The 14907-nt window shown below is 39.5% G+C and overlaps 1 protein-coding gene across 2 annotated transcripts in view; it reads left to right on the top strand.

Moving 5' to 3' along the window:
• PIGN (phosphatidylinositol glycan anchor biosynthesis class N) overlaps nt 1–13885 on the top strand; it is a 123691-nt gene extending 109806 nt beyond the window's left edge. Inside the window, exon 28 of one of the 2 annotated variants that reach the window (XM_067467529.1) lies at nt 12440–12528. Coding sequence is in view for 1 of the 2 variants with exons in the window: in XM_060774706.2 (XP_060630689.2) it covers nt 12440–12563 (124 nt within the window). In the remaining variant the exon portion in view is untranslated. Of the gene's footprint in view, nt 1–12439 lie in introns of both variants that reach the window. The other variant, XM_060774706.2, reaches the window with a different exon arrangement.
• The last annotated feature ends 1022 nt before the right edge of the window (nt 13886–14907 follow it).

Genomic DNA, 14907 nt, shown 5'->3' on the forward strand with positions numbered 1-14907 from the left:
GCAGTGTTTTTCAAAGGATTTGGTTTACTCATTTCACTGTAGATTGTCATCAAATGATTTACAAGTTGAGCATTACTTATCTGGAATTCTGAAATTTGAAATACTCCAAAATCCAAAATTGTTCACATAGATGACTGAGATAGTGACGCTTTTGCTTTCTGATGGTACATAAACTTTGTTTTGTCCCCAAACTTATTTAAAATATTGTGAAAATTACCTTCAAGATATGTCTGTAAGGTATGAGGGTTGAATGAAAAGTAATGCCTCCACCTTCGTAACTCCTCAACAGTTGGCAGTACTAGTATGCAGCAGGAACTGGCTTGTTCAGTAGACTCTTCTCTACAGTTCCATTTTGGCAGGAAGCCTTAGCATTAAATGGTTGTGTTGGTAAAGTGCGAAGAATGGAACACTGTGCAGATGGTCGATCAATGCAACTTAAGCAACGTGCAGTCATTGAATTCTTGACAGCAGATGGTGTCACCCCAAAGGAGATTCATGGTGATTGGGTTTATGGGGGTTTTTTTTGTTGGTTTTTTTGTCGTGTCAGGAGCGACTTGAGAAACTGCAAGTCGCTTCTGGTGTGAGAGAATTGGCCGTCTGCAAGGAGGTTGCCCAAGGGACACCCAGATGATTTGATGTTTTTATCATCCTTATGGGAGGCTTCTCTCATGTCCCCGTATAAGGAGCTGGAGCTGATAGAGGGAGCTCACCTGCCTCTCCCCAAATTTGAACCTGTGACCTGTCGGTCTTCAGTCCTGCCAGCACAGGGGTTTAACCCACTGCGCCACTAGGGGTTTATGGTGATTGTGTTGATGTGAGTAGTGTGCGTCATCGTGCAAGTAAGTTTAAAGCTGTTGAGGTGGGAACATTTGACTTGCATGACAAACAAAGAGTTGGACGTCCTGTGACAGCAACCACCGAGTTTCACAAGCAAAAGGTTGACAGATTGGTTCAGGACAATCGTCATATCACTCAGAGAGAAATTTCAAGAATAATCGGCATTTCACAAGAACGTGTGGGTCACATTAGTGCTTTGCTTGGCTATTGGTAGTTAAAGAGCACATTCTAAGGATTATTTCTGCACTTGATTTATTAAAATATTCCCATCCAAACCCAAGGCATTACTTTTCATTCAACCCTTGTATATATGAAATATAGACTAATTTCTTGTTGAGACTTGGGTCCCGTCTCCAGGATATCTCACTGCGTAAATATAGATATTCTAAAAGACTTCTGATCCCAAGCATTTTGGATAATGAATACTCAACTTGTATGTATGTGAGTCTAGCTTTTATTGGTTCCCAACCTTTAGTTCTCCAAGTGTTTTGGACTTCAGCACCCACAATTCCTAACACCTGGTCAGCGGGCAGAAATTTCTGGGGATTGAAGTCCAAAACACCTGGAGGACCAAAGGTTGGGAACCATTGGTCTAGCTCCTTCAGAACTGTTTCATGGCATATTTCCAAAGTAGAGCTGTAGAGAAGTCTCTTTCTTTTTCTTTGTACTTGCTCTTGATAATTCTCATTTTGGCATAATGTAATGTATGAGACTGGAAGTTATTCTCGCTAACACCTTACGCCCTTAGTGTTAATTTAAATCTTTAATGTAGTGTGTATATTTTAACAGCCCTGTTTCCTTTAATTTACACTCCTAATAGTTTCCTAATGCCTATTTCCCATTAAAAACTTCCACTGCATGCTTCTGGATACATAAATATAGTCTGTACCTTTTTCAAATGTTATTTGCAATTTCCCTTTGCTCTGAATATATTTCACTCTCCCTTAGTCTCCAGACTTTTACTTGGGTTTTTTCATATACTACTTAAAAAGCACTTAAACCAAAATTTGTTGGATTTTCAAATTATTTAATACATCCAGATATTTTAATATTATTTTAATATTTTAAACAATATTTGAAGAAGACGCTTTGGCCATCTGGAAATCTGAAATATTTTTTATTTCCCCTTCTATACTGTACAAATTAAAATTATTAAAATTAAATACAAAATTAAAATTATTGTAATTCATTTTGTAAGGATTGATGCCAAAATTAATTATAATAATTTTAATTTTGTATTTAATTTTAATCATTTTAATTTCTATGGTGTAGAAGGGGCCTTGAGAAAATATTTCAGATCGCCAAATGGCCAAAAGGTCCTCTTAACTAGATTCCATAATAAGAAGCTGCCAAACCTGTGCCGACAAAACGGTGTTTGCATTTCTGCCATAAATTCCCACAGGAACAAGTGGAGACAAACAGTAAATCTACCCAAAGTTATTGGAGGAGCTAAAAAAAACAAAACCCCACAAAGCTCTCTGAATGAGATTTGTAAAGCATTTTAAGCAATCCCTGTGCCCGGAATATATTTCTCTTTTTTCACACTTCGGTTTTGATGCATGTAAGCACCAGAAACTTCCATTATCACCTCTCATGGCACTTGTATTATCACCTCTCATGGCACATTTCCATCAGCTAGGCATGGACTACTTTCCCTCCTACATCTGGATCACAGGTAGGAATCATGCGGTAGTCAAGATGCTATTTCTACTCCTTCTGTAAGTGATCTGCTATCATGTGACATGGCAGCAGATCACCATGGTCATGGGATCCACCTCTTTTATGTGCAACTAGGGGCATCTCCAGTGGTTGTTTCTTTACTGTGCATGAATTTGACAAATACTCCCTGGGAACATTTCTTTTAGGTTCTGAGCAGCTTTCAGTTGGTAGCAATGTCTTCATTTTGGGGTGTACAGTTATCACTATGAGTCACTCTTAAAGACTTATTCCAGAGGTTCATTTTAAATAATTTTGTTTGTACTTACAAACCACAGAAAATAGGAAAGCCGCATTGGACCGGTGTACTGAGATGCTACTTTCTCCATCTCTGCTTGCATCAGTGAGAATCCTTTGAGGCAACAATCATGTTGATTTCCCATCCAACTTGGAAATCTGTATACATACACAAATATTTGGGGGGTTGTTCTTGGATTCAACCTCCAATAAAGTCCTCCATGCCTAGAAAATTCTGAATATCAATATTCGATATTATCTTGGCTACAAAGCAACTGATTGCCTATTTCTGCCTTTGGAGCTACATAAGGAAATAATAATAATAATAATAATAATAATAATAAGAAGAAGAAGAAGAAGAAGTAATAAATTTATTTTTATACTCCGCCACCATCTCCCCTTAGGGACTTGGGGTGGCTTACAAGGTACAAGCCCAAAAATTACAGATAAAAACAGAGACACAATTAAAATCAATCAAGTAAAATATAAAACAAACACAGTCAAAAACAACATCATACAACAGTATGGCTGAGATAAAGGGAACATAGCTGAGTTCAGGCTCAATGAGTACCATAATTCCTAAAAGGAGCCCATGGAAGGTGCCGAAATCTGATGAAACAAGGGCTGGGGAAACTATTGCCGAAAGTGTCGAGGTAGCTGATTTATTTATTTCATATCAAAAGCATTGCATAAATTAATATAAAACTGATAAAAATAGAGGGAGTGCAGCCGGCTAAATACCTTTTGAGCAAAAACGGGTAACAGCAACACGATTGTCTGTAGCTTCCAACAATTCATCCTCTGTACATGAGGCAGGGCATAATGGACAAGCATACAGATACAGAATAGTCTGTTCTGCTCCACAGTCACACAAGGTGTGGGATTCTTTTAGGTAGTGCCATTTTGCCAGGTTGTCTTTTGATCTGCCCACTCCACTTCTGAGGTAGCTGATAACAGGGCCGAAATAAGCTTAAAGTAGGAACTGGATAGTTTACTGGTGAACTGCCTAATCAAAGGCACGACAGAACATGCAGGTTTTTAATTCCCTCTGAAAGGAGGACAAGGTGGGAGCCTGTTTGATCTTCCTAGGAAGTGAGTTCCAGAGCCGGGGGGCCACCACTGAAAAGGGTCTCTCGTTCGTCCTCACCAACTATTCTTGAGATGGCAGTGGAAGAGAGTGCAGTTCCTCCCCAGATGATCTCAGGGTCAATACTGGTTCGTAGGGGAAGATGTGATCACGAAGATAGGCAGGTCCTGAACCATTCAGGGCTTTATAGGTGATCACCTGCACCTTGAATTGGGACAGGAAACTTATTGGAAGCCAGTGGAGCTGTTTAAACAGGGGGGTTAACCGCTTCCTGTAACTAGCCCCCATTAGCAGCCTGGGAACATTTGGCACCAGTGGTGATGGGAGAAGGAGGGAGCCGTTCCCAGATCTATTCCACATGTTCCTGGCTATGGCGAGGGTGGGTGGGTGGGTGGGTGGGTGGGGGTCTTGAACCCCAAGCTATGTGGGAAGGATTTGTTCACCAGCCATTTGTCCCATGGAAGAGGCAGCTCTAAGGAACAAGTGGCTTGAGCCAGAAGCTTCCTTCTCTCATTGCTGTCGCCATCTCCTTTTCAAAGTGAAGAGAGCTTTGTGTTTCTGCAGGATCCTGTCCTTTGCTGCTTTAGTAAATAATATATTTATGCCAATGGTGATATGATTATAGTTGTCTTCTGATTTCTCTCTTTTTAATTAGGGGTAAGTATTGTTTCTCATCCAAGAGACTCCAAGAAACTTATCTGCAGCATGTTTCAACTGCAAAATATTGTGGGATATTTTGGTCCTAAAATGTTCCTGAGACACTCTTTGCAATGCTTACAGTGACAATGTCATACAACACTCATCTTGAGGATCAAGTCGTGTTAAAGTCTGTTAGAAAACATGAGATTGATGAGCTAAATTGTTCTCTCTCAATAGATGTGTTTTAGGCAATTTTCAATAAATATTAAGTTTCCTATTCCTTCAACTTTGTACCTAATTTGTTTTACTTCCTGATATATTGCTTCTTACTTTTTTTATTCTTCCACTCTTTCCTTCTGTTCTTTTTCTGTTGGTTTGGACAATGAGGCGCCTGAGCAGAAGTGATGTTTGTTTTGGTGAATCATATAAGCCAGTGTATAAATATTAAAATATTATTATTAATTATAAAAATGTAAATGTTACATGAACTGTATCCTTGCCATTTGGCAGTAGTACTCCAGTTCCAAAGCTTCCTTCCCTAGTGTCCTAGAAATAACTTTCGAATATTCCTCACTGTACTGGTAATACAATTTTTAAAACGGGATGCAGCTTGAGGATTACTTCTAAAGTCCTCCTCTTGAAGATTTTATTGAATCAACATTTAAAAATACGGCTTACTAAAGTGACGTTTACTACAGTAATATTGCTTGAAATTGGCTTGTGAACAGATTTGATTTGGTTGGTTCCCTTTGAATAATTTATTTACAGTATTTGCAGGAGACTCAGGGTGGATTACAATGTACACATATATGGCAAACTTTCAATGCCAAAGACGTACAACACATATAAACAGACAGTCAGAGGCTATTTAACGTTTCTGGCCACCAGGGGAGCCGTCGCTAACATCGTCCATCTGCGATACTGATGAAGTACTTCCGCATTCCCCGCATGCTTTGCTGGAGTCTTTTTTATGGCCTTGTAAATTAGTTAAATTAGCCTCCCCACACATAGGTGGTACCTAATTTTCCTACTTGACAGATGCAACTGTCTTTCGGGTTGCAAAGGTCGACAACAAGCTACACAATTGGTAGGAAGCTCACTCCAACCCGGGCTGACTTTGAACTCATGACCTTTTGGTCAGAAGTGATCTTAATGCAGCTGACACTCAGCCAACTGTGTCACAGTCCCGGATAATCTGGCTAGTTGTGCTTGTTTGGGTGGCTGTAATGGCAAGGGCTTAGCCTCCAAGTTTTTTCGGCCACAACAGAACAGCAGCTGTCAAAAACCAGCTGCCTTCGGTTTTTTCATATACTACTAGAAAAGCACTTAAAGCTGTGTGCTGCAGAAGGAGAGCACAGTGTGTGTCTGCCTCCTTTAGAGTAGAAAAAGATTTAACTAAGCATTAAACCTGGTTTCTTCTACAGACAGAAGGGAAAAGATTACAGAAAGAGTGGTACCAAAACGGATGTTTTTAATTGAGGTCTTATTAAAGGATATAAGAAAAAACAATGTCTAAAATGATGGGAAGGAGAGCCTAGGAAGCCCCCTCCCCATAATGGGCCAGATAGAAAACAAATATTTCGGCTTCCATAATCGAAAATTGATTTCTGTCTCCCGAATTCGGAAGGCTCCCGAAAAACACTGAAGTCCGGAACACTGAAATGGATCGCAATTTACTTGGATTGCACAAGGATAGAATTTACACATTATAATGGTTAGAATTGAACTAAGATTGTGGGTTTAAAATCCCATTTGATCATGAAACTCATTGGCTGATCATGGGCCAATAACTCTTCTCAGCTGGTTCATAGGGTTCTTGGGATAATAAAATGGGTTGGAGACTACCTTCCATTCTCTGAAGGAAGGTTGAGAAGCAAATTTAGTAGGAATGGCAATTGTATGTGTCTATCCTGTTGAATTAGATCCAATGATTCATTCTGCCTGTATTGTTAGAGGCGGTAAATATTGCTTTAGTTTGTAAAATAAATTACACTGTGTAACACATTTTTTCCTGGGTTATAAATGTCATTTCTTAATTAGTTCTATCGTAAAACAAGGAAAAATTATCAAACTGTAAAAAAGTTGTTTTTGCGGGACATCCTGCAGCACATTTTATATAATAAGTAAATAATAAAACTTTATTTATACCCCTCCACCACCTCTCCGAAGGGACTCGGGGTGGCTCACCAAAGCATTCCAAGGTGCCACACATAAAATAGAATTATATAGCATAAAAACAACACACAAATTAACTGAATACAATACAATGGATGAGATCAAATGATGAAATTTAAAATTTATAAAATGCAGTAGTACCTGTGGGTCACTGGGTTTCTTAAGTAATGAACTAAAATGTTGAGGTAATAAATAGTTGTCACATATAACCATAGTAAACTACTCCAAGTCAAAGGTCTGTTTAAAAAGCCATATTTTGAGGCAGCAGCGGAAGGTTTGGAGACTTGGGGCTAATTTAATCTCTTTAGGGAGGACATTCCAGAGCCGGGGAGCCACCACTGAGAAGGCCCTTCTTCTCATCCCCACCAACTGTACCTGTAACAATGGTGCGACCGAGAGAAGGGCCTCCTAGCAGGTCTCAAGGCTAAGGAGATGCAATCTCGAAGATTGGTTGGACCCAAAGCATATACCTTTTCAATAAATATCTCATAGAGTCTCAACCAATTCAACATCATTTGTGGCAGCCACAAAAACAAAGTTTCTGGAGTATAACAACTACTTGCAAAATAGACACCACACAATTAAACAGGAAATAACAGTTTCAAACCAGGAATAGAATGTTTTTCCAATTCTGTTACATAGTGTTAATGGGAAAGTGCTTTGCATGGCACTAATGACGTATAAAGGAGCCTTAATTTCCTTGCAAAGAGCGCATCACCAATATCGTACATCGCAAGAACCAGAGCCAAAGATTTATCAACTTCCTTAACGTGCCGGAAGAGACCATACATTGTGAAATCAGGTGAGAATACCACTTTCTGGATTGGCGTCGGTTGACTGGCTACATAGTTCAACTACAAAAATTTAAAAGCACTTTTAAAAAAATGAAATCCAGGCTTTTCTTTCATGTGCATCTTAGCGTTATCAGTTCAAAAAGAGAAACAGTGGAAAGAATTCACAGGGAGAATTCACAAGGCATATAAACGTTTACGAAAGGTGCTTTCATGAGACATTAACCAGCCCTCTCAGATCTCAGTCTCTTTCCATTGATGTTCTTGCTGTAATCCTGACTTCGTCTGAGCAGCTTCCAAGTCATGCTGCGTCCTTTGTCCTCGTTCAGCTCCATTTGTAAGCCTTATAATTAGCATGATAAGAGTGCATTGTCCAGGCTCTGTTATGCAGTTGTATCTTGATGGTAAGACATATGTGGTGTATGGCTATGGCTAAGATTCAAACCTGGCTCAATAATACAGTTGTATGCAATTCCAAATTATTCTCTTCCTCTTTTGTTGAAAAATTGCTATTCCAGATAAAAGACAGGCAGCAGAGATAGTTTTTAAGAATTTAAATATGCAACGCAAAAGAATAGACCTACTTTCCATTTATTGGGCAAATTCAAAGATTCTTATAAGTTGTCATAATGGATTTAGACTTCGCATTTCAGGATTTGAATTCCCGCTCAGCACGGAAACCATAAATCAGAACACACACACAATTAAATCACAACGAATGTGGGAAATTTACTTTAGAAAGACCAAAATTCCCAGATTTCTGTAGATCCGTGCTCTGTCTTCTACAGTTTTACTCCCTTTTCTGTTGTAAAGTGTTTTCGAGTAATACTTGATTCTCAGAGAGATTATCAGATTTTTTAAAAAACAAAAACAAAAATTAAAGCCCCATGCACACACAATAACTACAACTATTCTGCAGATGGGTTGCTGTGAGTTTTCCAGGCTGTACGGTCATGTTCCAGAAGCATTCTCTCCTGACGTTTCACCCACATCTATGGCAGGCATTATTAGAGGTTGTGAGGTCTGTTAGAAAGTAGGCAAGTGGGGTTTATAGACCTGTGGAATGATGTCCAGGGTGGGAGAAATAACTCTTTGTCTGTTTGAGACAGGTGTGAATGTTGCAATTGACTGTCTTGATTGGCATTGAATGGCCTTACAGCTTCAAAGAGAGGCTGCTTCCTGCCCAGGGTATTCCTTTGTTGGGAGGTGTTAGCTGGCCCTGATCATGTCATGCCTGGAATTCTCCTGTTTACTTAGTGTTGTTCTTTATTTACTGTCCAGATTTTAGAGTTTTTTCATACTGGTAGCAGATTTTGTTCGCTTTCATGGTTTTCTCTTTTCTGTTGAAAATGTCCACGTGCTTGTGGATTTCAGTGGCTTCTCTGTGTAGTCTGACATGGTAGTTGTTAGAGTGGTCCAACATTTCTGCATTCTGAAATAATATGCTGTGTCACATTGTAGTAGGTGGTCTGCTGTTTGCTGTCCTCCACAGTCGCATGCCGTGGACTCCACTTTGTAGCCCCATTTCTTAAGATTAGCTCTGGATCTCGTGGGACCAGAGTACAATCTGTTCAGTGCCTTCAAAGTTGTCCAGCCTTCTGTGTGCTCAGGAGGGGGTTTCCTCATCCAGTCTCAGCCACTGATTGAGGTTCTGGGAGACTGTTGTCTCCTTCGTGAAGGAAGATGAGGATAAATATGAGTGGGAGGAGGAGAGAGAATCTAGTGGCTCTCAACCTGTGGGTCCCCATGTGTTTTGACCTACAACTCCCAGAAACCCCAGCCAGTTTACCAGCTGTTAGGATTACTGGGAGTTGAAAGCCAAAACATCTGGGGACCTTCAGGTTGAGAACCACTGATATTTGAAAAGTAGATTAAAGAGACAAACATCAGAGCATTGATCCGTTTCATGAAGAGGAAGGAAGTGGTTCACTGTCATGATGGTTGTGCTTATACCGCCAGAAATAACTTGCCTGGTTTTTATATTCCCCTCTTCTGATGAGAGGAGAGACTGTTGTAACTCTGCTTCAGGAAGCAAAATGTTTTGGTTAAACACCCAAGAATCAACTCAGTCAAGTATAAATTGCTATTGACTATTGAATTTGCAATCTCAGTTGTGTGCCTGGCATTTAGTCGTATTCTACGAGAGACAACAGATATTTTCCGGGGACTGAGTAGATGCTCTGGGGCTATGTAGTTTGAACTTTTGGCTCCGTACGAACGAACAAACAGTCAAGTCATGAACCCTTTTTAATTATTCAAACTAATTAAAATTTCATCCAAGTTCTCAAAGGATTAAAAGAGGAATTAGAATATTCATCAACGGATCTGCTTGATTTTACTTTTTTAAAAAAATAGAAAGGCAACAAAAACAAACTTGCTTTGTGAATTCAGAAGGTCACGCTTTATCCTTTCCTGGCAGCTTGTACATCGGGGAGGCAAGTGAGGCTGAGGATATAGCTCTCTGAGTGTAAAACTTGGTCGAAAGCTCCATATTTCAGCCCTCCCAAATTGCAGGAAACGAATTGAGTATGAACAGCTGGGTTGGAAGATTAGGTTTTTCTCCCACAGGAGCCTTGTGTTATCAGTTTATTGTGAGCAACCCTCTGAACTGCAGAGTCCAAGGGGTGCTGACCAGGCTGTTGAAGCAATGCTTTTTGCACTTTGACAAGCCAGATTGAATATTATCAGCTTCTGAACTTGTACCTTCTTTATGGAAGTCAGGGAACGGTGGTGGCAGTAGTAACATGGACTTCAATTTGCAATTTCTGCATAGTTATATTGATGCTGGACAGCAAACTCCAAGGCTATTCTAAGAAAAGTTAATGGCTTATTTAACATAACGGGGGGGGGGGGGGGACCCTATTCTTTCCCTCCCGTTAGCAAGAGCTCCTATTTCCTTTGCTTCATGTACAATTAATTTGCTGATGATTCACATGCACTTTCCAGTCTCATGGGGCCCTCAAATGGGAAAATTCATTTAGACTTTGCTTGCTGGAGATACCAGGTTAAATATAATGAGAACTCTGCTGTGCTACAAATGGGATATTAGCCCTTGGTGTATGGGGGGGAGGGGGGCACAATCTTAGTTATTTTCTTTGCTAAGTCTTCTCAAATAACACTATGTGACAAAATTTGAAAGACATCTGTTCCTGGCTTGAAAATGTTTAATTGTGTGGTACCTAATCTGAATAGTAGTAGTAGTAGTAGTAGTAATAATAATAATAATAATCCCCCAATGAGTGCCACCTTGGATTATTGATGTCGCCATATCGGGTGACAGTCTCATTGAGGAAAAACAACAGGAAAAACTTAGCCGCTATCAGTACCTCAAAATCGAACTGCAAAGGCTCTGGCATAAACCAGTACAGGTGGTCCCAGTGGTCATCGGCACACAGGGTGCTATGCCAAAAGATCTCAGCTGGCATTTGGAAACAATAAAAATGACAAAATCACAATCTGTCAACTACAAAAGGCCACCTTACTTGGATCTGCACACATCATTCAAAAATACATCACACAGTCCTAGACGCTTGGGAAGTGTTCAACTTGTGATTTTGTGATATGAAATCCAGCATATAGATCTCATTTGCTGTGATATATTGTGTTTTTGTGTCGGTAAAATAATAATAATAATAATAATAATAATAATAATAATAATAATAATAACAACAACTTTATTTGTATTCCACCCTATCTCTCCGAGGGAACTCAGGGCGAATTCCAGCATAAGAATGGCAAACATTCAATGTCTACAAAAAACACAAGATACTAACATAAAATCCCAGAAAACCCCCATATATAAAAGTAACATTAAAGCCTAACATCAAATTAAGAGCTAACATTGGTAAATTAAACCTGACATCAATAAATTAAACCACACATAATCAGACAAAATTCTATAATACCATAAATCTAAATTTTGTTTTGTGGCTGTCACAGACTATGTTGAATAGGTTGAGACTCTATGAGATACTCATTGAAAAACTATAGCAAAATGTTCTGCAATCTAATAAACCTTTTTTATTTTTATGACACAACCAATTAGGAAATAACATTTTTAACCCAGGAACAAACATCATGTTACATAGTGTAATATATGTATATGAACAGTCCAGTTGTTATGGCAGCATCTCTGACTCTATTTGGAAGTAATTGCATTCTTTGTAGTCCTGACTCAGCTTTATGTGTGTTGATGACCATTTCCCTTGTTTGGTAGTTCACAGATTAAAGCATAATTTTGATAAATAAAAAAAATCACTTCTTAGAGTCCAGCAGAGGTTGAAGCAACTATTAAAAAGTTCTTGCGTACACAGGATGACAGTACATGGACTACTTAGGGACATTTATACTGATGTGCTCAAAGTGTATATGTGGTAGTCCTGTAGCAGTCAGGTTGACAGGGTGGTTCAGGTAACCCTGACATTGAAAGCACTTCTGAAAGAGGGTTGTTGTAGGTTTTTTGGGTTGTATGGCCATGTTCTGGAAGCATTTTCTCCTGATGTTTCACCTGCATCTGTGGCAAGCATCATCAGCAATTGTTTGTTGGAAACTAGGAAAATTGGGTTTATATATCTGTAATTCTGTCTCGTAAGAGATTGTGTTCCAGGCGGTCATAGATATGGTGAGCCTGTGGTGTTTTGAAAGTCCTTTTGGCTGCGAGAAATTGTGGGATAGTATCTGTGTCTCTGCAGCATAGAAGGAAAGTCAGAGAGCACAGTAGATGTGCTTTCCTGGTCCGTAGTTAGCCTTCGACAATACAGTTCTGAAAGAGCTTACCAACTTCTCTGAGAAATTAAAATCCACATCTTCAGGAAGAAAACTTTACTGTTTATTCTGTCTGTGTTGCTGTATTAGTAGTGCTATGCATCCCTCCTTTTATAAGAAATAAATAAGTTCTTTTCACTTTGGTCACATTGTAATATGCATCCATTTCACCCATACTTTCTCTCTGTTGCAGCATTAGCCATTATGTTCTTGTGATGTCCATCACCATCTTCTTGATGCTCTTAAGTGGAATGGCCCAGCTGCTCACCACAAAAAGACTAAGCCCTTGGGAAGACACGAAGCATCATTTGTTGTGACGGATGACTGAGATGTCCATATTTTAGAACCTTCACCTTTCCAGACGGACACATAAAATTGTGAGATTGGCAGCTAGAAACTTCTAAAGAACCTGGAGCTACAGACTCATTCTCTTCAGAATTGAATCTTGTTTGGTCAGTTATCAAGAAGAAGGGGAAAGAACATAGCCATAAACCTTCTGCCAAAACATGAATAACTTTAACGAGTTATTTTAGTGTTAAAGATGAGTTCTGGCTGGGGTTGAGATGGGTGGCCGGGAAGGAAATGGGCTCTGTAATTCTGCCTGAAAGTGCCAAGGCCTGGAAAGCCAGTGAGCATTCTGCACATTGTCCCTCCAAACCTGTGCCTGCCTTTGGACCAAATAATGAATGGACTGATGTGTAAAAAAGGTCTGCATGCTCTGAGATTTACTTCCAAGGCATTGACCAAGTTTAATGAATTGTGTTTAATGAGCAAAGACTAAAACTTGAATTCTATTTTTTTGTGGAGTGAAAGAGAGGAAGCACGACTTCTTGGGCACTTTATAATTTCTTCACCTCAGGAAATGTATTATGGACTAAACATAATATGATTACAGAAAAGAGAAACAATACATTGAGATACAGAATTGCAAAATGTACAAACTGACCTCCGCAAAAAAAAAATTGGGTCATTAAAATTTTATAACAATCTGAATTATTTTATTTGGAATGAATCACTGAAATGCTGCAAAAAATGCGCCCCATATTACATAAAATGTTTTAGGTCTCACATGACCAGTAACAGTTTTCACATGGTTAATATATTGTCTGCAGTCAAATCCTGATAAATCCACTTAATGTTTCCAGTGGGTTACCATTGTTGCTCATATTGACTCTTGAAGGGTTTAGAGCTGCTTCCAGATAAGAGATGCCTACCTAGAACTACCTTTTCTTAATGGAATGTCTCTGAAGGAAAAAGACAGAAAACTCCAAAGGACGTGATGGGGAAAAAATGACGCCAGTAAAAGGACCTTGTGCATATAGCCCTGTGAATGAAGCAGGACTGTTTCATCTGAAAAACTAAGTTTGGAAACACCTTAAAATAAATTATATAGAGAAAATATCAGAGTTTTGTTGACATTATGTAAGTTTATTTTGTCATCTTTGAAAATGCCACAAAATGCTTCTCCCAAAGAGCAGAATTATCACATGTGGGCAAACATAGCAATCCCATGATTCCCTTTCTAATATTTATTTGAATTCGATTGCGAGATGTTTTGTGCCTCAGTATTGATTTACTGCTAGCTAGAAAGTTCTTTCCTCTGGCCTTATGGGGAAATAAATCATGTTTTGAAAGAAAATGTTGCATGTTAATTTTACCTTGTTCTGCTGTTCAGTGCTTCATTTTTAATGTATTACACTTAAAATGTACTTCAAACATCAGCATCAAAAGATGTTGTTTGCCATGTTTATATCTTGCCTACACCACTTCATGAGGCTGCCCAATAATCTTTGTTGGCCAAGTTGGCCTGAAAATCAGTGATGTGACTATGCAATTGCATTTCAGCTAAAACACTGAAATCACTACTTAAAATAGTGATTTAAATAGCCAGCACGTCAACGACTTAAATCAAGAAATAGTTTTCTAAGATCTATAGAGACACTCTCTGGAACACCCCAGCAAGTGAGAGTCCAAAAGTGGCAGGCTCAAACCCAGAACCTCAATCAATGGCTGATATCAAATGAGAGACTCCCCCCTGGGCACACAGAAAACTGGGCGACTTGGAAGGCACTGAACAGACTGCTCTCTGGCACCACAAGATGCAGAGCCAATCTTAAGAAATTGGGGTACAAAGTGGAATCCATGACATGCGAGTGTGGAGAAGAGCAAACCACTGACCACCTGCTACAATGCAACCTGAGCCCTGCCAAATGCACAATGGAGGACCTTTTTGCGGCAACACCAGAGGCACTCCAAGTGGCCAGCTACTGGTCAAAGGACACTTAATCAACTACCAAGCTTGCAAACTTTGTGCTTTGTCTGTTCGTTTGCTTGTTCTGTTAAAAATGTAATACAACTGTCCGGTTGCTCCTGACACGATAAATAAATACTACTTAAAATCGGTAAAGGTTGTCCCCTGACATTAAGTCCAGTCATGTCCGACTCTGGGGGTTGGTGCTCATCTCAGTTTCTAAGGTGAAGAGCTGGCGTTGTCCATAGATGCCTCCAAGATCATGTGGCTGGCATGATTGCATGGAGCGCTGTTACCTTCCTGCCAGAGCGGTACCTATTGATCTACTCACATTTGCGTGTTTTTGAACTGCTAGAATGGCAGAAACTGGGACAGACAGCAAAAGCTCACACTGCTCCCCAGATTCGAGC

Source organism: Anolis sagrei, chromosome 4 (genome assembly GCF_037176765.1).
Source record: "Anolis sagrei isolate rAnoSag1 chromosome 4, rAnoSag1.mat, whole genome shotgun sequence".
In the NCBI taxonomy this organism is placed as follows: Eukaryota; Metazoa; Chordata; class Lepidosauria; order Squamata; family Dactyloidae; genus Anolis; species Anolis sagrei.